The following is a 26,262-nucleotide window of genomic DNA, read 5'->3' as shown; positions in this document are numbered from 1 at the left end:
AGATAATGCACACAGGAAGCCCTTACACAATGCCTGCACATAAAAACTCTTTAAATATTAGCTTTCTTTCCAGGTGAATTACTTCCAAACAACAACAAACTTGAACCTTTCTCAACAGTTAAGGCTACCCTCAGGATACTTACTCTTAGGTAGAACTCTCCATTTTCATTTCCAGATTTAATCCGAAAAGTATTGATAGTGTTGGCATAAATGGTTGTGGCCTGTATCTGGAAGATGTCTGATGGCACAGACCTATCAGATCGGATGCTCATGTATTTGTAGACTATGGATTGGGGAAGTTCTCGGCACATTGCATTTGAGACTGGGCAAACGCACCGGCTGCAGAGACAAATAAAAGTATTCACTAGTTAGGCTTGGTAAAACCAGAATATTCTTAGTTTCACAAATTCTGATTTCTCTTACTTCTCTGATGTTAGTACGTAGGGATCTTGACAAGGATTTCGTGGGTAACAACGGAAGCCGCCGTGATAATTCCAACACATTTCATCTTCCCGACATTCATTTGTGGTCTCACACTCATTTATATCTGTAGAGTCATAGAGTGGAAGAGTTTATTGATCTAAGTAAATTGCAAAAGTTGCAGATTCCAGTTTGCCAGAAAGGAGGTATGTGAGAATCCAGACTGTGTTTAATTTACTTTTAAACACAAGACTGGGTGGGACCTGGAGTTCTGCATTTAATTCAAGACAGATGTAGGGGAGCCATTCTAGACAGATTAATATGTGTCATTTCATGGTATTTTATCAAGTACCTATTGTTCATCTGTTGAATTCAAAGCCAAATGCTAGCCATTGACTTTGCTTAAGTAAGAGTGAAAGATACCACTGCTTGCCCTATGGGGGATTAGGGAAGGCTGAAGGAAGGAGAAGGCATTTTAACTAAGCCTTGAAAAGGGTGGTGGTTAGATGAAATTTTTATGATTGAGGTGCAAAGGGCTTTGAGAAAGCAGCGAACAAAAACTATGGAGATGGAAGTTTATCTTCAGGCTCAGGAGTTTGGGAGAGAGAAAAAGGCTTGAATGTGGTTATAGTAAGCTGTAGCTTGCTGGTGGATAGTAGGTGCTCTGGGAGTGATTACACTGTCTAGAGGAAGCTGTTCACAGCATGAGAAGTGAAGCTATGAAGTGTTCCACCATGTAGAATGTAGCTATTTAAAGACCACGGGGGAGAAAAGGAATTAAGAAAGGGACTGTCAATGGTGAGGGGCAACCCAGGAAATGCAGTGCAAGGAGGTCAGAGTGGAAAGGAGTCCCAGGAAGAAGGGTTGTAGAAAGGTCAGGCTGGATGAAGACTGACTTTAGATTGCGGAATTAAGAGCTCCCAGATGACATATGAGATCCAACAACAATGCAAATTATATTAATATCTACATCCCTCTGTATGTCTGTCTCCCTTTACTTTTAAATAATGATTTAGATATTCTCCAATATAAGCCTTTTCTGAATCATTCCTTCCCCACAATAAGATATGTTCATCCATTAATTTACTATTCCATGAATAATTTGCTGAATCCTTGTTGCAAGGCAGGCATGGCCTAATTGCTGGGATATAATTTCTTTCTCTTCTCTGAATTTTTATACCTCTTTTCCTCTTTTTGGGCCTTTATTGCTTTCTGCTTTGCATTATTGAAATCTGCATGTTTGTCTTAATCCTTCTGCTAGCTTGTGAACTCCTGAAAGACAAGAACTATCATACCCATCTTTTTATCCCTTTATCACCTGCCTGGGGGTGCCTGAATTTTGAGAAATATTAAATTGAATGAATTCACTCTTCATATAAACCATGTGAAGCTAGTGAGAAAAATATTATCTTTATTTGGAAAAACAAATAAGGGTTAAGTGGCTGACCCAAGTTCATACAGTTAGTGGCGGGCATATTTCCACTGCAAGGTACTGCAACCTCCACATGAGAATAATTCAGTCCCTTGTGTTTGGCGAAAAAAAAATTTCTTTTAGCTTCCAAACTGGCTAAAGCTATCTGGAACCCAAGAGGAGACTGGAAAAGCTATGCAGTTTCCAAGAGTCAGTTACAAGAAGTATCTTCTTTTGGACTGGCTATGGCTAAAGAAAGAACTTAGATTCTTCAGAAGAAATCACAACTGACTTGTCTTTTCAATATTTTTCAATTTTTTTGAAAAATAAAGATACTGTTTAGCTACAGGGAAAACGAAAGCTAGTTTGTTATATGGAGTTCAACCACAGCAGAAGGAAACTTTATACAATAATTTTACTTATTATTTCCAGTAATTTACAGCCTAGCATAATCAACTTCTTAATCATTTTGGAAGGTTTTTCAGAAATTACTTATAGTATTAAAATATTTAATGAGTGTGAGTCTGTATATTCTCTCTCTGTCTCTCCCTCCCTGCTGTCTTTCTCCCCACTACCATCCACCACCACACACACATAGTGTTTTATTTTTGTAGGTCTATGGAAATGAGAGCAGTTATTTCATCCCCCAAATAAGCATTTTTGAGGGAAGGTGAGAATCCAAACTCTTTTGGTTTTACTCTAGTCTGTAAAGTATATGTCTTCAAGATATAACAAATGAATCTCCTATTTGCAATTCTATTGCATTTTTCACCTTTCATTGTAACAGATATAAATATTTTCATATAAATAGAGTAGGCAGATAAGATTCCACTGAACTTAATTTGTTTGTTTCTTTTCTTTTCTTTCTTTCTTTTTCTTTGCTGAGTATCAAATCCATTTGTGGTCAGAAACACATAAACATTTGTTTGAAGGACTCCAGGGACATTGGTTAAGATATCCCACTGGCTAACATTTTCCTGCATGTAATATTCATGTTAAAAATCTCAGGCTTCATAAAGTAAAACCATTGGAATGCAATGTTTTTCCACAATGACCATTACAGTCTCTAGTAATGTGGAAAGGGATATAAAGATGTTAATTGTGCAATGAACTGCATTCTGATTACGCTCATACTTAGTTGTTGGGTTCTAGTTGAATGATCACATGCATGCTATAAAATCTCAGATCATGGATGTTCTATGAGTTAATATATTCCTATAAAATCATGGTATAGACTGGGAATCCTGTGTGTCTCCTTTCCTTGATCTTCTCCTTTAGTAACAGGATTTTACTGCCCTTATTTTAGAGAAGAAGCAAAGCTACTAGTCATTTATATTGGAAGGCAAATTTTATAAAAACTTGAGTTGTACAGGCTTTATAGTTTACAAATAATTCTTCTGTATATTATTTCACTTCAACTTCCTTTTCCAAATGAGAAATCCGAGGCTCAGAGAAGTTTGATAACTTGTTAAAATTGTACAGACAGAATGCCGTACATCTAGGTCTCAAACAGATTTTGTGTCTTCAAGGTCAGTCATTTTTTTTCACTCTCTCATTGCTTTAAGTAAATATATGTTTGTACTGATTTTTCCAGGATTATCTATAATTTTAGTTTTTTTAGTTTTTTTCAGAACAGTCTTTTCCCTATTAAAGAAATGTTAACCTACACAAAGCATCAGAGGTAGGGAGAAAAGCATTCATATTTTAAAATCTTTCAAAACAAACTCCGAAATCATAACATGTAGAGAGCTGCATCTTCCACCTACAAGTGGTTGTGAAGATTACCAGAACATGTATTTTAAAACTAGACCTGAAGACATTAGCTATTTTTGGATCAATAATTTTTCTTTTTCGGCCACCCCACAGCATATGGCGTTCCCAGGCCAGGGATCAGATCTAAGCTGCAATTGCAACATATTCCATATTGGCAGCAGTGCTGGGTCCTTTAATCCACTGTGCCAAGCTGGAGATTGAACTGCCAATCCTGTTGTACCACAGTGGGAACTCCAGGAATAATAATTTTTTTTCTACTGAAGAGGTCAAGCACATTCTAATACACATGAGGCTGACTTTCTCAACACTTAAACTACTACCTAATTTATAAACTTGGTGTTTTAGAGAACTGAGATCTATTTGAGGCATGTCTAACTACACATTAAGCTTATGATCTATACTCAAATTCATGGTGAAATGTTTTAATAATTGAATTTTTTCTGGTGAGTGACTAAAGAAGGTATTTCATAGGGATTATATAGGCTATAAAGAAGGCATATAAGTACTTTGTTAAAATTATTTATATTTAAGGAAAGAAAAATGATTACTTTAAATTTTAAAGAAAGTCACTGATAGCACTGAATATCCTTTTTATGAGATATGCATATCTCATGATGAACAGCTCATGAAAAAGAGCTCAAATTATAAAAAAGTCTATAGTAGAGAATCCTAGAACTTCCTCTTTTTGCTTTTCCTGGTTAAAACTTAACAGACATGAAAACAATAAACTTACCCTGACATGTTCTACTTCTCACCACTTGGTATCCCTGGGGGCACATACATGAGAATTTCCCAGGTTCATTGACACATTGATATTGACACAGGTAGCTTGAGGTTCTGCATTCATCAATGTCTATTGAACCAGATAAAAGCAAGGACACACAGTTGAAACTTACATGTCACTATTTTGGGTTTTTTTTTTTTAACGCTGAAAACTCTGAAACAGTAACTTATAAGAAGCTCAAGTACAAATTCTAACAATGTTGGCTCATTTTCCCTAGAACTTCATAGCACAAAGAGTTTTTCTTACCATCATTTTAACTCAATTATTGCTGACAGTTTGGTGAATCCTGGAACCTAACCATACTAGCTGAGCAGAAGAATGAATTGGCTTGTGGTTGATACTCTTCATGCTGGGCTTGGCAGACCCATCCATAATGCAGATTCATATCTGCCTTCTCAGAAATTGGGTAGCTCTGCTCCCAAGTTCATCCGAATTTTAAACTCCAAGTCCCATCCCTATGCTAGCTTCTAGAGGTGATGTCCTGGTAGCATCTGGCCTTCAGGGGAGGAATGCTTTGCGTTTCTTGATGGTTCTGGCCCTATAGTTTGCTTAGAATGCCAGAGGCAGCTGTCTGCAACCAGCTCCTTTTGGTTTTGAGCATAGTAGCATGACGTGAGGCCTGTCTGCATGGGATATGACCTTTGTGGTCCCATGCAAAGCTGGGAGGGTTTGCGAGGAAGTCAGGAGCATCAACTGTCAATGGCATCTCACTTGGGATGTCCTATGCCTTTTGATTTACACAGCAGAACGTGCAATAGACTTTGAAAGTCATTCCATTAAATGGCCCTCTTTTTGCTCATGTGGAAAGTGAAAAATAGGCACCTTAAGAAATGTGCCCCAATTACACAGTGTTAGGGATGACTAGGGGCTGGGGGTCTCTTGGTTTCTATCCTAATGAATATCAGCTATTTTTGAAGTTAAATGTGCACACAAGTCACCTGGAATTCTCATTAGATGCAGAATCTGACTCAGCAGGTCTGGGCTGGGGTCTGAGATTGTACAATTCTCACAGGCTCCCAGGAGGTGCCACTGCTGCTGGTTGTGTTGCATCACACTTGAGAAGCAAGGCACTAGAGCACCATTTCTAATAACTGGACCCAAGCTACATCTAATATATCAGTTATTTTGTTTCTTCTCCTTTCTCTTGATCCAATGTTACAAGTGAATTAAATTAACTGGATTTTAGAACAGAATTTCCATGACTAAAATTTGTCTTCATAAACAGGTACTTGCATGGATAAAGCAACAGCAATCACAGGAATTGGACTATAATGACAAATTATTTGGATAATATTTTACCTTCACAGTTGAGCCTATCACTGCTTAGCTCATATCCTTGATTGCACTGACAGATGAATGAACCGAGAATGTTGTAGCATTGCTGAGCACATTGATTGCTGGCATCACATTCATTTATGTCTGAAAGGCAAGGTTATACACATTTGTATATCTATGTCTTTAAACATAGCCTTGCACTTTTGTACCCATGTCATCCGATAATAAGTGAGTACTCCCCTAGCTGGATTCTTTGCCTTGCAGAAGCTCCCTGGAGAACGTCCATTCAGGTTTCATATTTGTTGGAACAACTTGAAACGTCTGTCATATACTTCTTTTAGAAATACCAGAATATTTCTTTTCTGGGAATGACAGTTTGTTGTTTGATGAATCTCTCCAAAAGAATTTAATGATTCTAATAAATATATATTCCAATATCTATTTTCTTTTATTGTTGTTCAAATGCAAAATGCCAAGTCTATAAATAACTGATATAAGACACATACTGATATGGTCTCTCAGCATGCTGTAGTGAAGATTTATCTGTGCTATTTATTACTTTTTAAATGAGTTCTGTTAAATTCCATTACAATTATAACATAAGCCTTTGAGACCCATACAGAGTTTTGCAATGCTCTAAGGCACTGAAAATATTGTGAAAAGGCATTTTTCCTGCACTAGATTCTTTCCACGTCATGCCAATCTGAAAACTGTCTGCCGTGACATTGCATTCTGAAAGGGTAGAAGAAGCCTGTGAAAATCAAATGCACCTTCAGTGGAAAGTTTATGTATCTGAACTTGCAGTAACACTTTTGGCACCTTCACCATTTGTATCACACACTGTTGACTAGCTGGTGTATGTATATCAGTTGATCTATAGTTAAAAATTTTTTTTTGATACACCACAGAAAAGAACTAAAACTAGAGTTAAAAAATTTTCTATTCACATCTTGATGTGTCTTAAGAAACAGATTGGTTATTATCTTTTCAGCTTTATGCAGGGAAATTGATGGAAACCAGTTTGCTCATGAAGAGAGAAAACTGAAAATACTGCAGTGGGACTTGGGAAGACAGAAATCAGTCAGGATGGCTGTTTCTAGAAGACTTACCTACACAGGTATAGTTGTTTGCTGCCAACTGAAACCCAGGGCTGCACTGGCAATAAAATGATCCTGGTGTGTTCACGCACCTTTGGTGGCAATATGGAGGGATGCTGCATTCATCTATATCTAGTTTATTAAGAACACACAAGAAGAGAACCAAATCATTGACTATCCAAATTATTGCCTATTACTGAGCTGTTTAATCTTAGGTTCTCAGCAGAGCATTATCTAGAAAACCTATCTAGAGACCTCATTTTAATCTGTGCTTTAAATATACTTTAGTTTGAGTTTCCACTGTGGCTCTGTGGTTAAGGATCTGATGTTGTCTCTGTGAGTATGAAAGTTCAATCACTGGCTTTGCTTAGTGGGTTAAGGATCCAGTGTTACCCTAAGCTGCAGCATCGGTCAAAAATGCGGCTTGGATCCATTGTTGCCACGGCTGTGGCGCAGGCCTGCAGCTGCAGCTCTGATTTGACCTCTGGCCCAGGAACTTCCATATGTGCAGGTATAGCTGTAAAAACAAAACAAAACCTTTGGTTTGCTTTCTGTAATTAGGTGAGGTGTTAAAAACAGACTTCATAAATCTGGCTGGGTGGGTTGAGATTTAAAGAGGGAGAAATAATTAAGACTATTTCACATATAGGTGAGAATGTCAGGTTGGGAATCTAAAAGCTTATTTATAATAACAGCAGTAAGAAAGAACTATGGAAGAATTGAGTGATGTAGTGTAAAACTAAGAAAAGGAGGTATGAGCTATCGCTCAGCTGGTGACCTTGGCAAAGTCACTTATATGTTTGGTATCTATTTTGTTTTTTTTTCTATAAGATGTGGACAGTACTGCTTGCTATGTGAATCTTATGAAGTTTCTGTGAGAATCAAATGAAAGAACACTGTGAATTGAAAGAGATGCTAAATGAGTTATCTCTTGAGAGGGCCCTTCTGACACAATGATGAAGTATTCCAGCCTGTGTCCTTCTTGTATAAATATTTCCAACTATAAAATGCTCAACTGAGAACTTGTAGAGTAGGATTAATATCTTAGAAGTGTAATAAAATTGCATTAATTCCTGATTCTACACTTTGAGACCACTCCAATATGTCATATTTAATTTAAAATAACAATTATGCACAATTGGTATAATGCTATGGAGGAACACTATCTTATGGTAAAAAATGAAAACAAAACAAAATTTTATACTAGATCTTCTAGTACTTTAATAACTAAAAGTGTGGGAAGCAGTGTGCTCAAGTGGCTCCAAGGTAACCTGAATCTGAATCTTCGTTCTGGCATTTACTATTTTGGTCTTAATCTCTCAGAGCTTCCATTTCCTCTTCTGTGAGTAATAACACAACAATGTGGTAGGATTGTTGGGAGGATTATATGATATGATGCAGGCAAACTTCCTTGCACAAAAAAAGGTAAAAAAAGGGAACTTTTATGAGTAAGCTGCAAAATATATTTGATTCACCTCAAATATTAAAATAATAATAATGTTCACATGGTTTCCTTCCTAATTTATTTATATGTCTGATTGAATGAATGTCACCTCAGGGAGGCCATCTCTGTCCCTCCATATAAAATATCTTCTTCTGCCCCACCTATCCCTTTATCCTGCTTTATATTTCTTTGTAGCCATCAGTACTCCCTGACATCATGTTATGTATTTATTTGGTTCTTGTCTGTCTCTCTTACTATAATGCATGGCAAATAAGACCTGTCTCCTCCTCTTGAGGTAGAGGTAGAGTATTTTTTTGTCTGTCCACTGCTGTGTGCTTAATACCTAGAATGGGGGTCTGGCATAGTAGATGCTCAATAAACATTAGTTGAATGAATAAAAGCTTCATACTAATTAAGAATAGTTTTAGCATAGTTGTTCCTAGTACTTAGTATTATAGCCAGATGCCATTATCAATAGCTAATTTATATAAATTGTACTTTCTAATAGCTCCATGAGGGCCATAATTCTGTAGGATCTATCTGTTTATCACGATGGCATAGCACCTAGAGCCTGGCACATAGTCAGCCCTCAATAAATATTTGATGAATAAATAATGTATGTCTTCTCAGTCAGTAAACATTCAGTGAACCATTGTTATTTTCTAGCATTGTGTTTGGCAATGTAGGTTTATAAGAATAATAATCATATGCATATTGTACCCCTGTCTTATATGGAAAATGGGCATGAGAACAAATTACTACATGAAATTATAAGATCAATATAGAAAAGCATACAAGGGAGAAAGGGAACACCATTCTACCCAAAGTGTGACCTACTGACTGCTGCTGGTCCATGGACTATTTGGACCAGTCTATAATGAATAAATACAGAAATTGAGAGCATGTGTTCAGGAATAGCAATTTATTGTTACTGTAAAATTTTATTGTACTTTACAGAAGTATTGATGGGTATAGATTGGAAGTTTACAAAAAGGATCCATCAGGAGTTCCCGTCGTGGCGCAGTGGTTAACGAATCCGACTAGGAACCATGAGGTTGCGGGTTCGGTCCCTGCCCTTGCTCAGTGGGTTAACGATCCGGCGTTGCCGTGAGCTGTGGTGTAGGTCGCAGACGCGGCTCGGATCCTGCGTTGCTGTGCTTCTGGCGTAGGCCAGTGGCTACAGCTCCGATTCAACCCCTAGCCTGGGAACCTCCATATGCCGCGGGAGCGGCCCAAGGAATAGCAACAACAACAACAACAACAACAACAAAAAAAAAAAAAAAAAAAAAAAAAAAAAACAAAAAGGATCCATCAGAGTTTGAGAATTACTGGCATAGAGGAGAGAGTGACTAATTATATTTGGGTATCATGGAAGACTTCCCTGAGTAGGTGACCTTGAGCTGGGATTTGAGAGTTGAATAAGAGTTTGTCAGGACTGCATGTCTCTGGTACCGAAAAAGCTAATTAGAGGAACTGAAGAGTGACACTGCGTGATGTCTTGGGGGGACTATAACTAGTATGACAAAGCTGGGGTGTAATTTTTTTTTTTTTGGCAGGAAAGGGGTGTTGATATAACAGAGCTGGGCAAGGATCAGATTGAGGAAGACCTTATATGCTCTGTAGAAGAATGTAGTGTTGGTTTTATGGGTGAGGGGAACAGAAAGGAAGCCATAAGATTAGAACAGCAAGATTAGATCTGAATTTAAGAACATCTCCTCCTACCATATCATAAAGAGCTCTAAGCATACGTTCCATGTGCTTTGATTCTTCCCATATTAGGCCATGTTAATTCTTTTTCTATACTTTTTATACCCTCAATTGTTTATCTCTTGAGTAATACAGTGGGCAAAACTTTGGTGCACATGGAGTTTTCCACACAATTTTCTTCTAAATCACGCCTTCAGTCATTGCAAACCTTGGTCCTTCCTCAGAGGCTTGGCACTAGCCTCAGCACCTAGACCCAGCCCTAAGGCAGGCAGAGCGGGGCCAGGACCCATGAGGAGCTCAATGTTGACACCCTGACATCGACAGCTCCCATCTCAAGCAAGAATTGATGCTGGATTGCCTGTCCCCACATCCTTATCCTCTGTTCCTAAGAGAAAATAAGGACTCTTCACTGATCTTATGGTAAGAGGTGGTATGTAAATCACTGGACAGAGGGAGTCAATTACAGAGTTTCACCCTAGCGCTGGGCCTCAAGATTGAGCCCAGAACACTTTAGTTTACCTCTTATTTGCCACTCAGCCTTCCCAAACTTGACTGTGACTGTGTTCTTCCAGTCATTCAAAAAACATGCATAGACTATCTACTTGGCAGGCACTCTTCAGAGACTGGGGAGACAGCAGTGTTATAAGCCAGGCCTGGCCCCTGCCCTCAGGGAGCTCAGGCAGAGCTCTCAAGCAAGGGACATATGTTGCATTCTTAACACTGCACCCATTTGTAGTATAATGTTTAGTACAAATCTCTTAACTCATTATATAATGAGTTAACAGCTGTTCAACTCTGGACCAGGTGCTGCCCTAAGCATTCCCGCATAAGCTCCTGAGATAGGGGCCAGTATTACCTCCATAGTACAAAGGGAAAACTGAGACACAGAATATTTAAATAACTTGCCCAAGGTCTCAAAGTGAATTAGGGGTGGAATTGGAATTTGAACCTCACCATTTGCCCTATAAGCTATGCAGTGCTAAAACCAGTGAATGATGCCCATAGCATCAGTGTTTTAGTGCCAGAGCACCAAATAACTAATTTAAAGTGATTTCCCCAGTTGCTTTTGTAGTCTCATACCCCAAATTTCTGCCTTTTTTGAGTCTACCATGTAACCAACACTTTAATATCCAGAACATGCTCAACATTTAAGGGTTAGTTCCTTCTTGTTAATGTGGAAAATGGATGGTACTCAATGAAAGAATAAGCACTATCACTCTCCAAATAAAGAGGAGTGCTTTGTTTTGAATGCGTGGAGTTTAAACAATTATGCTCCAGACAGGCTGTGACTTACTGTGCTGGTGTACTTACCTACACACTGCTCTCCTCGCTTCTGATAGCCGGGAGGGCACTGACAGGTGAAGGAACCTCGTAAATTGATGCACACTTGGTCAGCTCTACAGCTGTGTGTCCCTGCAGTGCATTCATCTATGTCTGTTAAAGACACACAGCATAGAAAGAGCTGGAGTCAGTTGTGAAGATGTTGATATTTCCTCTATTTTGCCATTGTGCTTAAAGAAACCAAAATTTCACTCTATTCTTAAAACCTTACTTACTCTGTAATGCTGTCATATTGGAAATGCTTAAAATGATAGATTATTTCAAGTGTTCAGAAAATAATTTCATAGATGCCAATGTGTCTCACTTAGATTTAAGAAATGCTAATGTTCTGCCATGGGTGCCTCAGCTCACTTTGGTTAAGAAATGAAACATGTGGAGTTCCCGTCGTGGCGCAGTGGTTAACGAATCCAACTAGGAACCATGAGGTTGCGGGTTCGGTCCCTGCCCTTGCTCAGTGGGTTAACGATCCGGCGTTGCCGTGCGCTGTGGTGTAGGTTGCAGACGCGGCTCGGATCCCGCGTTGCTGTGGCTCTGGTGTAGGCCGGTTGCTACAGCTCCGATTCGACCCCTAGCCTGGGAACCTCCATATGCCGCGGGAGCGGCCCAAGAAATAGCAAAAAGACAAAAAAAAAAAAAAAAGAAATGAAACATGTGAGATATAACTAAAGCCTTACTCCTTTTCAATCCCTTTACCTACTCACCAACTACCATCCTGGTAGGTACGAGTCCTTCCCTGAGATGTTTTTATACTTTTACTATACAGATATACATCCATTAGAATATATGGCATTGTTTTGTGGGTTTTAAAATGTAAATAAATTGTATGGTACTTGCTTTTCTACCTAATACACTGCATTTGAAATAATTTCTAGTGACAAACTTCTAAAAATTTGCCCAGCAACTAGGTATAAATCAAACTTTAATATTATGCATTCCACGTTGCTATTTGTTGTTTCTTTGTTTTGTAAACTTTAGTGTAACATGAATGTGTAAACCTTTCATTGCACATTTCAAAATGAAAAAGATTCAGTTTGATCATACTCCTCTAGGAGAGATAGGTTGGTATAGATTTTTTTTCTTCTTCACTTTTTAGGGCCGCATGCGTGGCATATAGAGGTTCCCAGGCTGAGTCTAATAGGAGTTACAGATGCTGGCCTACGCCACAGCCACAGCAATGCCAGATCTGAGCTGAGTCTGTGACCTACACCACAGCTCATGGCAACTCCAGATCTTTAACCCACTGAGCAAGGCCAGGGATCTAATAGGCAATCTCATGGTTCCTAGTCGGATTCCTTTCCGCTGCAGGACAATGGGAACTTCAGGTTGGTGCAATTTAAAATGCTTATTTCTGGAGTTCCTGCTGTGGTGCCGCAGATTAAGGATCCAGTGTTTTCTCTGTAGCAGTGCAGGTTCTAGCCTGGGACTGGTACATTGGGTGAAGGATCTGGTGTTGCTGCAGCTGTGGGATGGGTCACAGATGCAGTTCTGATTCGATTCCTTGGCTATGAACTTCCATATGCCATGGGTACAGCCAAAAAAAAAAAAAAAAAAAAAAAACAAAACAAAAAACTTTTTCCCCCAAAGCATTTCACTTCTGGGAATAATTTACCAAATATACTTTAAGAAATAGGTAGATTATAGTTCTAGAAATGTAAACAAATTCTCAGCCATAATATGAACCTGTTACAATAAATTTCTCTGAGATCAAAATGTGATCTGAATTTGTGTGCATTCATATTATAATAATTTGTAAGTGAAATTTAATTTTGCCTTATCTACATCACCTTTGCATTCATTCAAATCTCTTATATTATGAGGTTAAATAGTATAGAAGAGTATGAAAGGATTATGAACTTTTGGCATTCTTCAACAACTGAAGACACTGAGCTTTGTCAAAAAATATCTAAAATTTGTAATTCCTAGATGACAAATTTTGCATAAAAAGTGAGACAGGCTTAGGGGTCCTTGGATCATCACCATGATAGACCCAGGGGGTACTTTCGAAGAAATGGTGAGACAAAAATCAATACCAAAAATGATCCATCAGTAATTAGAATTTATTCCTTAAATCCTGCTTTCCCATTAAGAAGCTCAGAGGGTAGCACCTGGTGTGCTGCCTTTCATCTTTATTTCCAAGCATAGCTGCTGCACTGCACACTACCCAGTATGATAATGTAGTTCAGGTTATAAGAGAGTTGTCTTCAGATAACAGCTTTGGTTAGCTGGGTGTGGAAATGATAAGAGAGATTCTTTCCAAAAGAAAGAGGGAGGGGAGATGAAGAATACTCAAGGGATGTATGGCTGTTTATTGGATAAAACCTATAAAAGCATCTACTTACATAATACTTAGAGCGTGGTTTTAAAGTTACGGTGAATTTTTTTGTTACTGTTTTTTATTTTATTTTTTTTGTTTTGAAAATTTTTATTACTATTTTCAAATCAATAATTACAACCCTGTCCTTTTTAGGTACTATGCAAAGATACAGCAATCTTGGTTTGAAATTATCTGCTCTTTTTTTGTGTCTTTTATTATTTTCTCATATGCACTTGATGAAAACATTTCTACTGGGGTTTCTTCAGAGCTTTATGACTTGCTAATGCAGAAATGACAGCAGAATTCCTATTGTTTTATGTCAAGAACATTGCCAGCATTTACAGTGATAACAGCCCTGAGAGATACAGCAATGTGAGATTCAGATGTGGCCAAGTTTCCTCAGTACGTGCTGGCAGATGATCAAGGGCTCCGGCTGGCTGCTGCATTTTCTAAAGAAGGCCTCACCAGTGACTGTGGCTTTTCTTTCTGAGACATCCCTCTACAAACTGCCTCCACCCCATCACATTCCTGATGTGATTTCTTCCTACTTTTTTGTTGTTCAGTTCTAAGTCTCTTTGATAAATAGGCTAGCATTTCCAGTGGAATTAATGTATCATTAAATAGGTTTTAAACCTAAAAGCTATGCTCCCTGGACATATTCCTTTTTAAGAACTAGGTCTATTTACCTTCCGAGAAGGATTATATAATAATAATATTAGGTGAGTTAAAATAATTTAATAACAATAAACCAAAAAATCAAATAAAATACCACTGCCTCTGCTGCCACTATATTCTTTTCCTTTCTCTATCAGAAACAAACACAATTGCAATAGGACTCACTTCACCTAAGATTGACTGATGGCATTTTTGATACACTTTCTACTTACCTGGACTCATTTTTAGTTTTAATTCTTTCAGATGGGAAAGCTCCCTGAAATTCAATGAAACACAGTCGAATGAAATCCCTTTTAAGAAATTACTCCAACGGAGCTGAGTACATGCTTTATCATATACCTTGAACTGGTTCTGCTAGTAAATGAACTGACTACATTTTCATTTCTGGCTTCTCTGACTCGAGTTTAGAATGTTTATCCTTTTCTTCGGTCTTAGCAGGTTATCTAATATTGAAGGATATGGAGATAGACCAGATTCCTTTGAACAATCTTCAATTATACCACCAATTTATTGGTTTATTTAAATAGCATGACTTTGTTATTTTGCGAGTTGTACTTAGAGATACTGTTACTGTTTATTCACACATCTATACAAAGTCATACAAGAATTGCTTTACATTGTTAAATGTTTTCATGCTTGTCTTTTCTACGTGCATGCGTTCCTATTTGTCTTAAATATCAAGGAAGTTCAATGTGATAAGAAAATCACTAAAATATACTCCTGTGTTAGAAACTCAGAGCAGAATATCCATCTCTGTGTTAGAGGCACCAGAAGATCTGGCTCTCCCAGGTATGTTTACATAAGTCTTCTGTGATGGGAATACCTGTACTGGCAAAAGCAGTGCTTTATTCCTAAGGGAAACTACTCAGGTCAGCCATGATTTTCCTGATAATCTAGGAAACAGTACTCTGGGGAGTGGGGCTTTTGTTTTGTTTTTAAGCTATCTATAAGTTATCCTTGGCAGTTAGGCTTACTTGGTTCTTTAGACAGTCAGTTAACACATTCCCTGGGCTCTGAACCCAAGCTCTTTGAGCACAGAGCCTATGTATTACTTTTTTCCATATTCCTAGCACTGTGCAGACTACATGAAACATGATGGGTTTTCAAAACACATTTGTTTGATAAATGAATGAACAAATCATGATTGTTTGCTAAGAACTGATGCCTAGAGTTTAAAGAAAGTAGGATCCGTGTTTTATCTCATGGAACTAAACCTTTACAAGGAAGAGTAACAGGAGCAAATGTAACAGCAAATGCAGCAAGATGTCAACAAGTGGAAATGGCTGTAAAGCAATGGGGTAGAAAAAGGCAGAAGCTAGCAGGAAGAAAGCAGTATCAGAGGTGGCAGCTGTGGAAAGCTGGCCTGAGGAGGTGAATTTTGAGCTGTGCTTTGAAGAAGACAAGGTACACAGATTGTCAGAAATAGGAGGCTGTTTCTAGGTAGAAGGGAGAACACATTAGAAAATATTAAGACAGGAGTTCCCGTCGTGGCTCAGTGGTTATTGAATCCGACTAGGAACCATGAGGTTGTGGGTTCGATTGCTGGCCTTGCTCAATGGGTAAGGATCGGCATTGCCGTGGGCTGTGGTGTAGGTTGCAGATGCGGCTCAGATCCCGCGTTGCTGTGGTTCTGGTGTAGGCCAGCGGCTACAGCTCCGATTCGGCCCCTAGCCTGGGAACCTCCATATGCTGCGGGAGCAGCCCAAGAAATGATAAAAAGACAAAAAGACAAAAAGAAAAAAAAAAGAAAAGAAAGAAAATATTAATAAAGAAAATATTAAGACAAAAGCAGTTTACATGAGAAGAATGGCAGACAGTTGTCATCAGCATGGCCGAAGGTGCTATGCACGAGGAGTCTGGTGCAGTGCCTGGTTGAAAGCACTCACAAAATGGTGGCTCAAGTCATCAGCCAGATTCAAGACCTTAAAGGTGCGATTAAGCGTTTGGACTGAACACCGCAGGAAGCAGCTCTGAAATATGTAGACATAACCTAATGTAAACATTACCAAAGTACAAAATAATAGAATGTGCTTCCCAAAATATCACAACACGTAAATCAACTCACATTTCATCATTCTAATGCATTAAGAATAGCTAATGGCAATATTTAGTGATTCCCTCATTTTTCAAAAATGTGCCCACACTCTCCCTTCTAGTGATTTATACTATTATAGGTCCCTTTCTCGCTGACTTTGGCACCAGCATTGTGTTAAATAATCCAGCTGATCTTCACTCAGCTCTCACTCCTAGCTCCTTTATCACACTGACCCCCCGTCTATGGAATTGCATATTTGGTTTTCTTTCAAAGTTAATGGAAGCAACTGTGACCACATCTCTGTGGTGTCCATTAAGTCCCAGCTTAGGCCCTCATTCTCTATGTTTTTGGCTCCTTCCCTTGAGTCTGACTCACATTTCCCAAACCCCTGACTCATGCTGCTTTCTCTCTCTTATGCAACGTTTTAATCTCTGCAATGTTCTTTCCATAATTTGATAACTTACCACGACATGGAGTCACTTCAGTGTGTTTTCATGGGCAAAGACTTTGTGGACCTTAAATGCTTTAGATTACCACAAACTTTTCTAATTGGTGCTGCTTTACATTTAGGGAATAATTCAGAACTATTTTGGAATAAACCACCAATGACTGACCAGATGGTGCATTTGATGAGAATGCACTGAAATAGGAAGAAGGGGACTGAAGTGATTTGTATTCTGTCACTGCCTCTGGGACAGAATGGCATCAATTCTTTTTCTGTTTCTCCATTTGTAAAATCGACTGTCTATCCCTAATGCTAATGAGCAGATTTAAAAAAAAAGTTCAGAATTTTCAGAATATGTCTTTTTGTTTCCAGACCATAAATGCTTTAGTAAAATAACCACATCTTTACTAATTCTGAATGTACACTGTGCATACCTTATATATATTATTTAATGGTAAAGAAAAAAGGACTGGTTAAATTCAAGTTGCTGTAATTTTTTGATCTGTGTGGTTCTAAAACCTTATCATGTCTTCCCCCAACCATACTACTTTAATCTCATAAATGGAGTAAAGTAGGAAAAAAAAAAAGAAAGTCAAGATTCATGTTTGCTGTAAGAAGTTTACTCCTGGCTGCTTTTTCCCTTTTTTCTCTTTCTCTCTGTCAGTCTGTCTGTCTCTCTCTCTTGACAGGACAATAAATTGGTTCCCAGCAAAGTACTCTTTCTACTTAATCTATGAAACTTTTTGAATTAAAGGGACTCATTGGGTAAAGATCTTATAGTTATTTTGGATATTTATCTTATTTTGTAGTATAATCCTGGAAGATAGGACCTATTTCACCAAGTGTGGAGGCATTGCTATTTTATTGTTGCCTCATCCATTAATGGCTATTAATAATGATAGCTTGAGTAAACAAGACATTAAATTATGTTAATTGAAATCTATTAAGGAGAAGGTGTGAAGTCTTTTATATAACTTCGCAAAGTTATTAAAATCCTGAAATTAACTGGTATAAAAGTACGTGAATGTTTAGCTGTATTTAAACATCTATTATTTCATTAGGAAATCAGATCTACAAGCCTCTGATTTAATCCTAATGACAGCTCTGTGGAGTAAGCATCTCATTACCCACAATTTTTGGATGAGGCCAGAGGATGGCACTGAAATGTAAACTGATAACTGACCTGCCCAAGGTCACATAGAGCAGAGATTTAAACTTAAGATTTCTATTTTGTTTCTATAATTTAGGTCTCCAGAAAGGTTAATTTCCTAGGAGTTTTGGATAGCAGAAGTTTCATTGTAGTTATACACACAACGTGCGCACACACACACACACATATATAATACACATAAATTTCTTATATAAATATATAATTCTTCTTAGAATTAAAGAGAGGGTTGTTAATCTGTGGGGTGTTGATTCCTCCCTTGCATCTTTCTTCTGCACTAGAATAACATTCATTGCTGTCCAAGTCTTCTGTTTCCCTCCCTAGTCTTTAGCCAATTATCAACAATTTTTGTCAAAGACTTTCTATTTCCCTTGCTGCTTCTTTCATAGTACTGGAATCAGATTTATCTGGGCCAAATGCCCAGTTCTAGTTAGCTTTTCACCCTTCTGAAATTATCAGCTAGAATTCACCGAAGCTAAGCAGTTCTGGTGGAGAAAATAAATACCGATCTTAAGTAACAAAAGATGACTGGCTTCATGGATGGCCAGCAGTAGATTTATAGTTCTAGATTCTTATCTGTTCTGGCAAAACAGATTGTTAATAGTTTGGTGTTACTCAGTGATAGACAAAAATATCACCAAAACAACAAATATCAGCCTCTCTGATAGTTCATTTCTTTGTTTTAGAGCACGGTGAATCAAGTGTCCTGGAAGTCCTTGCCATTGCACTGTATTCAAACAGAACCTTGAGATATGTTGTTCCCATATGGAAAAATCATGCTGCATGTACTTGGAGTTGCTTTACCAGCAGTGATGATGGATTTTCCCTGCAAATCAACCCTCTCATCTAGTCTCCTCTGTGGCTAGTGGTGTACATTTGCAAGATGATAGGATGAGGTTAGAATTCTTATCTCACAGTCATGACTTCATATCTCACATTCATGAATGTAGGAGAGAAAACCAGCTGGTGAACGTGAACAATCAACTCATGACTCACCTGTACGACACACAAACCAAATAGACCAATTGGTCTTAGGCTAAAACAGGGGAACAAGCAAGGAAACAAGACTTTTTTTCTCTCTCTCTTTTTAAAAAAGTGCCACACTTGTAGAATATGGAAGAACTTGGGCTAGGGGTTGAATTGGAGCTGCAGCTGCCAGTCCATGCCACAGCCACAGCAACCTCAGATCCAAGATGCATCTGTGACCAACTTGCAGCAACGCCAGGTCCCTAACCCAGTCAGTGAGGCCAGGGATCAAAACTGCATCCATTTGGACACCACTGAGCCACAACAGGAATTCCAAGAAACAGGATTTTTAATCTTCATTCTTTAGGTCTTTTTGTACACTGGCAAAGTGAAAACTTACTGCTTTCAGAACCTTTAGGAAAAAAATATTTTTTACTGATAAATGATTGTTAACTGTCAGGAGTGTTCTCTGGCATCTCTGTGAATGTCATATGCAGGTATATTCCCCTTTTTCTTCTTAAACTTAGTCATCCATTAAAAAATATTTGGGAAAAGGTGGCCCTGGTATTAGGAATGATATTACAATCAGTCATCTATCTACAACTTTTTTGAGGTAAAACTGTTTCGAAACAAGCAGCACCATCTGTCTTTGCTCTAGGGTAGCGCACTACCAGGAATCGAAGATTCTCTATGTGAAAGTTCAAGCCCATTCCATACAATCTGGGGACCAACTTCAAACTTAGTGGCCTTCAGAGGAATTGTGATCCCATGTTATTAGGGGATGGCTTTGTGTTAACATTTCAATCATGTTTTCTGGTGCCCTTACTGTCTCACCTTGCCCTCCTACCCTGCTGTCCCCAGCTCCAGATCGAACCCCTAGAGAGTGATGAACTGAATGGAGACAGTACATTCACCTGTGTCCGCAATGCCCTCATGAGCACTGTGATTTGATTCCTGGCCACCCCCTCCTTGAAGCCTTACAGCCAGATTAGTCAGTCTCTCTAGCTCAAAGTATATGCAGTCCTGGCTTACTCCTTCAGGCCAATCATCATTTGAGGTCACATAAGCCCCTGGCTACGGCAATGCCAATTATAACAAGCATGGCTTGGTGACCTCCTAATTGTATGAGACCAATTACATTATACTTGTTGTTCATTCAACAATAAACAGCTTTTGTGCCCACTAACTTGAGGCATACTACTAAATTTGCTGAGTGTAACTTGGCAGTATTTCTCCAAGTCATTAACTGCCTAAGACTTTTATAATAAAGTCTATCTTTGTGCCTCTTGTGTGTATTTCCTCACCCATTTCATTCCATCAAACTTATGATGTTTTTGCACATTCTCCATATGTCTCAGAGCCCTTATACTTTTCTGAATTCCAAATGGAGAGTTAGGTTGAAGGGCGTGAGGGATGTGACTCACCAAATTTGTACTAAATTTCTTTTTATTTTCTCTTTTTGATTCAAAATTCCAGCACAATGAAAAGCAATGAAAAGATAAATATGTTGAGTAAATCTTGATGAATACAGACCTTATAAAATAGCAATAGTAATATCTTTTGTGATTTATAGAACATTAAAATTAAAATACATGGGAATAATGGCACATAGGTTGGGAGGAAGGTAAATGGAGTTTAACTATTTCAAGGTCCTTGTATAGTTTGGGAAGAAGTAAAACTACTAATGTATTTTATACTTCGATAAGTCAAGGGTACATGTTAAATATTCTCTGGAGAAAACACTAAAGGAATATTAAGAGATAAAACTACAAATCTAATACAAGGGAGAATAGAATAATACAAACTAGTCCATCATTTTGGAAAGAAAACAAGAAAGGAAGGAAAAAGAAACTAAAATATGCAGAAAGGAAAAAAAAAAGACCAATAGTAAATTGTTAGTTTAAACCTAAACATATCAATAGTACATTAAAAGTAAGTGAATTAAGTGCTCTTATAAAAAACAAAAATTCTCAGGTTGATCACAAAAACCAACCCAAATATATGCTGTTTCAAGAGAAATGATTTAAATATAAGGACACAGGATACATTAAAGAAAAAAGATGGAAAATATACTATGCAAACACTAACCAAAAGAAAGTTAGCTTTGTAATAGTAATATTAGATGAAATTGACTTTAAGGGAAAAAAGGATAAAGAGTAATACTGTGTAATTATGAAATTTAGTTCAGTGGGAAAATGTAGAAATTCTAAATGTAACTGCATTTAATCATGTAGCCTCAATATAATTAAAGCAAAAATGGATAAAACTAAAGGGAAAACATGAATAAACATATTAAGAGATTTTAACATACCTCTCTCAGTAACTATAAGAATAAACATACATTTTGAGGAGTGAATAAAAAATATGAATAACATGATTAAAAACTTTGAACTAGCTGACGTATACAGAACACTGTACAGAATACATAACCTTTTCAAGTACTGAGGAAATATTAAAAGAAAATGACTATGTGCTGCTCTTAAGACAAGTTTAAATAAATTTCAAAAATTGCAATATACAGATGTTCTCTAACTACAATGCAAATAAGAACAGAAATAGCAACAAAGACAACAAAACTAGAAAAGTCCCCTTCTTTTGGAAAAGAAGGCATATACTTCAAAAGAACTCATGGTTTAAAGACAATAACAAAACTAAAATTTACTATTTAAAACTGAATGAAAATGAAAATGTCATATATCAAAACGTGGGAAAAAAGTGCCAGTTCTGAAGAAGACCTGGAGCCCCCTCCTCTCCTTACATCATCCTTATCTTCCCCCCTCAACTCTACTCAATTTACAAGAAAACACAGATGAGATTTGTATCTGAGCTAGACTGCTGTGAGAGTGGACTTGAGGATCTTGAAGGGCTGCTTAGAGAAGAAGGAAAATGTCTTTATCATGCCTTTCCAAAGGGCAGGACTAGAATAAACAGGTAGAAATCTAAGGAAGGCATATTTTAGTTCAGTGAAAGAAAAGAATGTTGCAGTCATTGGTCATCTTAATATATTGAGGTAAATGAGTTGGAAGGAAGATAAATGGAGTTTAACAATATTAAGGTCCTTGTATAGTTTGGGAAAAAGTAAAACCACTAATGTATTTTAACATATTAATATATTGAGGTAAATGAGTTGGGAGGAATGAGTTCCAATCACTGGAAATATGCAGATGTTGCAAAGTGAATCCCAGTAGTGGGTAGGGATTTGACCAGTTACCTGGATTTAAAGGTGTTGTTAAGGTACTGCATGCAAATATGGCAGAATGTTAACAGTTTCTAAACCTGGATAGTAGGTGTTCAATGATCATTGTGTCATATACTCAACTTTAAGTTTGAAAATGTTGGTAAAAAAATCATTGAAAAATAGATCCTATATCCACCTCAATACAGAAAATTGTAGGGATTCAACAAGACTGAATATACTTTCTGTCTTTGACATATGGTGCACATATGTACATCTTTGTATATGCACAATATATATTGTAATTTTAATTGTATACTTTTATAACTTTTCTTCTAACAACCGAAAAACTTGCTCTATGATAAAATATAGCAAGGAGAGATCTCATCTTAAATTGTTATTTATTCTCTCTGTCTTGAGTAAGGAAGCAGTTAAAAAATCCTAGGAGTTCTCTTGTGGCAAAGCAGGTTAAGGATCCAGCATTGTCACTGCAGTGGCTCAGGTTGCTGCTATGATGTGGGTTAGATCTCTAGCCCAGAAACTTCCATATGTTGTAGGTATGGGGAAAAAAAGAAAGAAATCCTAGACTTATTATTCCTTGTTCTGTATTAAGGATTTTTTCCAGGAAGGAAGACACTGCAGGCTTTGTCATATTAAGGCATAATATTATTCAGTGTCCAAAATGTTAAATGCAAGCAACTATCAACTTGTACCCAAATCTTTCATATGCTATTAAACCAAGTGATATTTGACTATTTGGTTTTATTCCAAATTGATATTGTAGTTACCATTTTCCCCAAGTTATTCATGAATTATCATGCATACTTGAACTTAATTTGCTGATAATTTGTATTTGACATACTTAGGCTGTGGGATATCTCTCCCACCTTTGTGTTAAAAACTTTCAGTGATGTGAAGCAATAGCATTCAGGTAACTCCTGAGCATGAGTTCAAGGAGTACCTAAAGATAGTAGGGGATAAAAGGAAATACTGTTTCCTAAAACTGTGACTGGGTAGGTATTTTGATGCCAAAGGCTTATCCAGCTAGCATATAAAACAGTTTTTAGACTTTTAAATGAGTTTGGGACATTGTACATTACATTTCCATTTAATGTAAGGCAAAAGTATGTTTGGACTGTATATTCTCTGAAACTCTTTCAGTTTTAAAAATCTGAAATTAAAGTTCACTTTGCTGAATTCCTGACTGCTGTTGTAAAAAGGATTCATTTTCCAGCTCTTATCTCTCCTGCCCTCTCTAACATAAAATACTGGATCCTGGGAAACCTGAATAACATGCTCTTGCTTCTGGGAGGCCATAATTTTTTTTTCTTCCCTTTTTCATTTTCTAGCAGTAACTTCCTCCTTCTAATCTGTAGAATCAAAGGAGGATTTAAAATGAACTCATCTTTCTGGACAAAATTAAATGGCTCTATTAACAGAGTGGGATGAATAGAAGGTTCTCTTCCATGTTTTAGTGTAGTACTGTGTACCTGTAAAGCTACACACTTGCCCAGAATTTAGAGTAGCTTAATGCTTGTTTGGCAGGGTAAACTCCAAAAAAAATCTTGTGGGGAGAACATGCCCTGTACACGGTTTCTGTCTGTAGAGTACAAAGGAAGATGGACCTGTGCCAGTTATGTAGTTGATGTGTTAAAAGTAGATGCCAAACTAAGTCAGCCTTTAAGAGAATTTCTTGGCATGAATAAGTACAGATGAAAAAATAAAGTCTGTGTTCTTAGATCTGTTATATATACTTAAATGGTTACTGCTCGGGGCATATCCGTGGAATTCATCATATTCCAAGTTTTCATTTTAGAAGAAAATGGAAAAATTGAGCAATTCATATTGTTAATTTTTAAATTAGCCCAGAATTATTTCTCCCCAGAAATGTAATAATTTGTTTATGGAAACCTTTAAATGAGAACCTTTGGCTTTAGACACATATGTGGTTAATGTGGATGACTGTGAGTTTGCCAGATAGGTGTAAGGAAGTCCCCTGTCAGTGACCTTCAAGTACAGATCTCTTTCCAGGGCTTTCAGAATTAAAACAACCATGCTCTTTTCTCACTGCGTAGTATTTTTAAGTTCCAAATGATTTTATTTGCAATTGTTCTTTTCTTTAGTTGCTTGTGCTCGCTTTTTTCCTAGCCTTATTATACCATGAATTTATTATACCAAGAATTAGAGTTTATGGGAGGACTTGATTTTTTTTAGAAAGTCTGAGAACCATAGAATAATTTTTTTCCTTATGCAACTTCCTGACAGAAAGATATGAAATATGATTGAGACAGAAGAGTGGATAAGATCACGGATTTTAGAGTCAAATAAGTCTCAGTTCAAATCTAAGCAATACCATGTTTTTGGTATGTTTCAGGGGAAGTCATTTAGCCTTTCCAGGTCTCCCTGCCACATCTGTCAAGTAGGGATAAAACCTATTGCATAATATTCTTATAAAGACTAGCTGAAATAATACATACCCCAAATGGTACCTGGTTGACCCTAAGGGTTCATTAAATTGTATTTAACACTGTGAAGTTGCTATAAGTTGGTGTATATCAGAGTGGTACTTCTGTTACATACAGGTGAAAAGAAGCAAGAAAACTGCACAAAGTCAGGGGTCTTAATAGCGTTTTCTATGTTCCTGCACAGAGTTACACACCCTATTTCATTTCCTTACCCACTGTCATATTTTGAATGTGGTGGTCATGACTGAAATCCAATCAGGAGGAACATCCATGGCACCAAATGACTTCCCTTCCTTTGGCATATTCCAGGTGAATGAATGTAAGAACAGGCAGGATCAGCCTTTCTTCCTTGAAGTGATTTCTCATTAGAAAAATGATTGCAAACATTCAAACAAAAGTGATCTGGCAAAACAAAAACAATCTAGCAACTTCTGCATTTCATAATATTTTGAAAAAAAAGTTGGTGACTACAGGACCTGGATACAGAATCGGAGTGTTAGTATTTATGAAGACTACTTAGCTAACATAACTTTAACTAAAGTTCTAATTAGAACCTATATGTAACTCTCAGAGAGAACTTGTGTGTGGACAAGTTCTAGCCATGAAAAAGCTGTGAAAATGTTAATTTCAGCAGTAATTTTTATTTATTATATTGACTATGTCAAGGACATTATGGGTCATCCATCTTTCAAGGCAGTGATGAAAATTGTAAATCAGAACTAGATCACAGATGGGGTATATTTTCAAGTGTAGTAGAAAAAGCTGCCTGTAAAGTCAGTACAAATATTTCTAGGTGTTTGATCATAAGGTCAAGGGTCAGTGTTAGACCCTAAGATGAAAACATAGGATGCCTGACTTCTCAAATGAGCAGGTCTGAGGAGAGTTCACAAAAAATAATGATTATTTATATTATTTTCAGTCAGTGAAGCATTCATTCAATCATATCTCACAGAAGGATTTGATATGGAGCCAATTTTTGTTTGTTAAAAGCTATGCTAAGTAGTCTAGTGAAAAAACATGGTGTATTAGAAAAATATTCTTTGGAAAATTAATTTTGGTTTCTTTGACCTCCAAAATGCTTTCATTATAGCCATACATAAATAATATATATGTTTATGATAGCTTCTTGTTTCCCATATTAAGGGTATAACAGAGAAGAATTAATAGGAAAAATTAAAGAACTTAGAGTCTGAAGAAAAACTGTTTATGGTAGCAGGATGACAAATAAGCAGGTAACAACACTGACTTCCTTCTCTGTTGCCTTCTTGTTCCACATTTTCCCATCCTGCACTTCTGACTTCTTCCTATTTCAGTATTCAGTTTTGCATTTGCCCTTTCTCAGTTTTACCTCCATCGGGCAGACCATTCTCTTAACTGGAGAGCTCTGACTGCTGCCACATCCAAGGTTGTTGTGAGAACCATCTACTGGTCTGCAGGCCTTGGGCACTGCTGTGTCAGCAATGGTTCCTGAGTGCAGTTTCCCTGGCCCAGTGGTGTGATACTCCAGTGCACCCCCTCAGGACTCAGCAGGCTGTCCCTGCCTTCTTTATCTCTCAGTGATGTGGGCTGCTGTCAGGCCCCCAGAACCCTAACACCTGCCAGCCAATCCTGTGACTATACACATGGAAATCAATAAAATGCAGAAGGTTCTGTATGATTGGTTTGAACTTCACTGCGCTGTAACAGGTAGTTTCATATAAAAATTAGTCCTTTCATCAATGCCATATGATATGGCCTTCCCTATCAGCCAGGCTATATACTGCCATG

General features: G+C 37.5%; 2 protein-coding genes across 43 annotated transcripts in view; one reads left to right on the top strand and one right to left on the bottom strand.

Moving 5' to 3' along the window:
* Positions 1 to 26,262, top strand: part of CCDC85A (coiled-coil domain containing 85A) — a 691,220-nt gene that overhangs the window by 183,476 nt on the left and 481,482 nt on the right. For 9 of the 41 annotated variants that reach the window (XM_085019261.1, XM_085019262.1, XM_085019253.1 and 6 more), the window contains one exon: positions 6,655 to 6,780. The exons of the other annotated variants lie outside the window; for them this stretch is intronic. The gene's annotated coding sequence lies outside the window, so the exon portion shown is untranslated. The remainder of the gene's footprint in view (positions 1 to 6,654; positions 6,781 to 26,262) is intronic. 41 annotated transcript variants of the gene reach the window in all.
* EFEMP1 (EGF containing fibulin extracellular matrix protein 1) overlaps positions 1 to 26,262 on the bottom strand; it is a 65,901-nt gene that overhangs the window by 6,713 nt on the left and 32,926 nt on the right. Inside the window, 6 exon segments of one of the 2 annotated variants that reach the window (NM_001244261.1) lie at positions 144 to 339; positions 424 to 547; positions 4,338 to 4,457; positions 5,688 to 5,807; positions 6,773 to 6,892; positions 11,223 to 11,345. In NM_001244261.1, the coding sequence (NP_001231190.1) occupies positions 144 to 339; positions 424 to 547; positions 4,338 to 4,457; positions 5,688 to 5,807; positions 6,773 to 6,892; positions 11,223 to 11,345 (803 nt within the window). 2 annotated transcript variants of the gene reach the window in all.

Source organism: Sus scrofa, chromosome 3, assembly GCF_054392235.1.
Source record: "Sus scrofa isolate SSC_HxYL_T2T_F1_AM1 chromosome 3, Sscrofa_HxYL_maternal_Yorkshire_Landrace_v2.0, whole genome shotgun sequence".
Classification (NCBI taxonomy): Eukaryota; Metazoa; Chordata; class Mammalia; order Artiodactyla; family Suidae; genus Sus; species Sus scrofa.
Note: the sequence above shows the minus strand (reverse complement) of the source record. Positions and strands in the feature narration are given on the sequence as shown.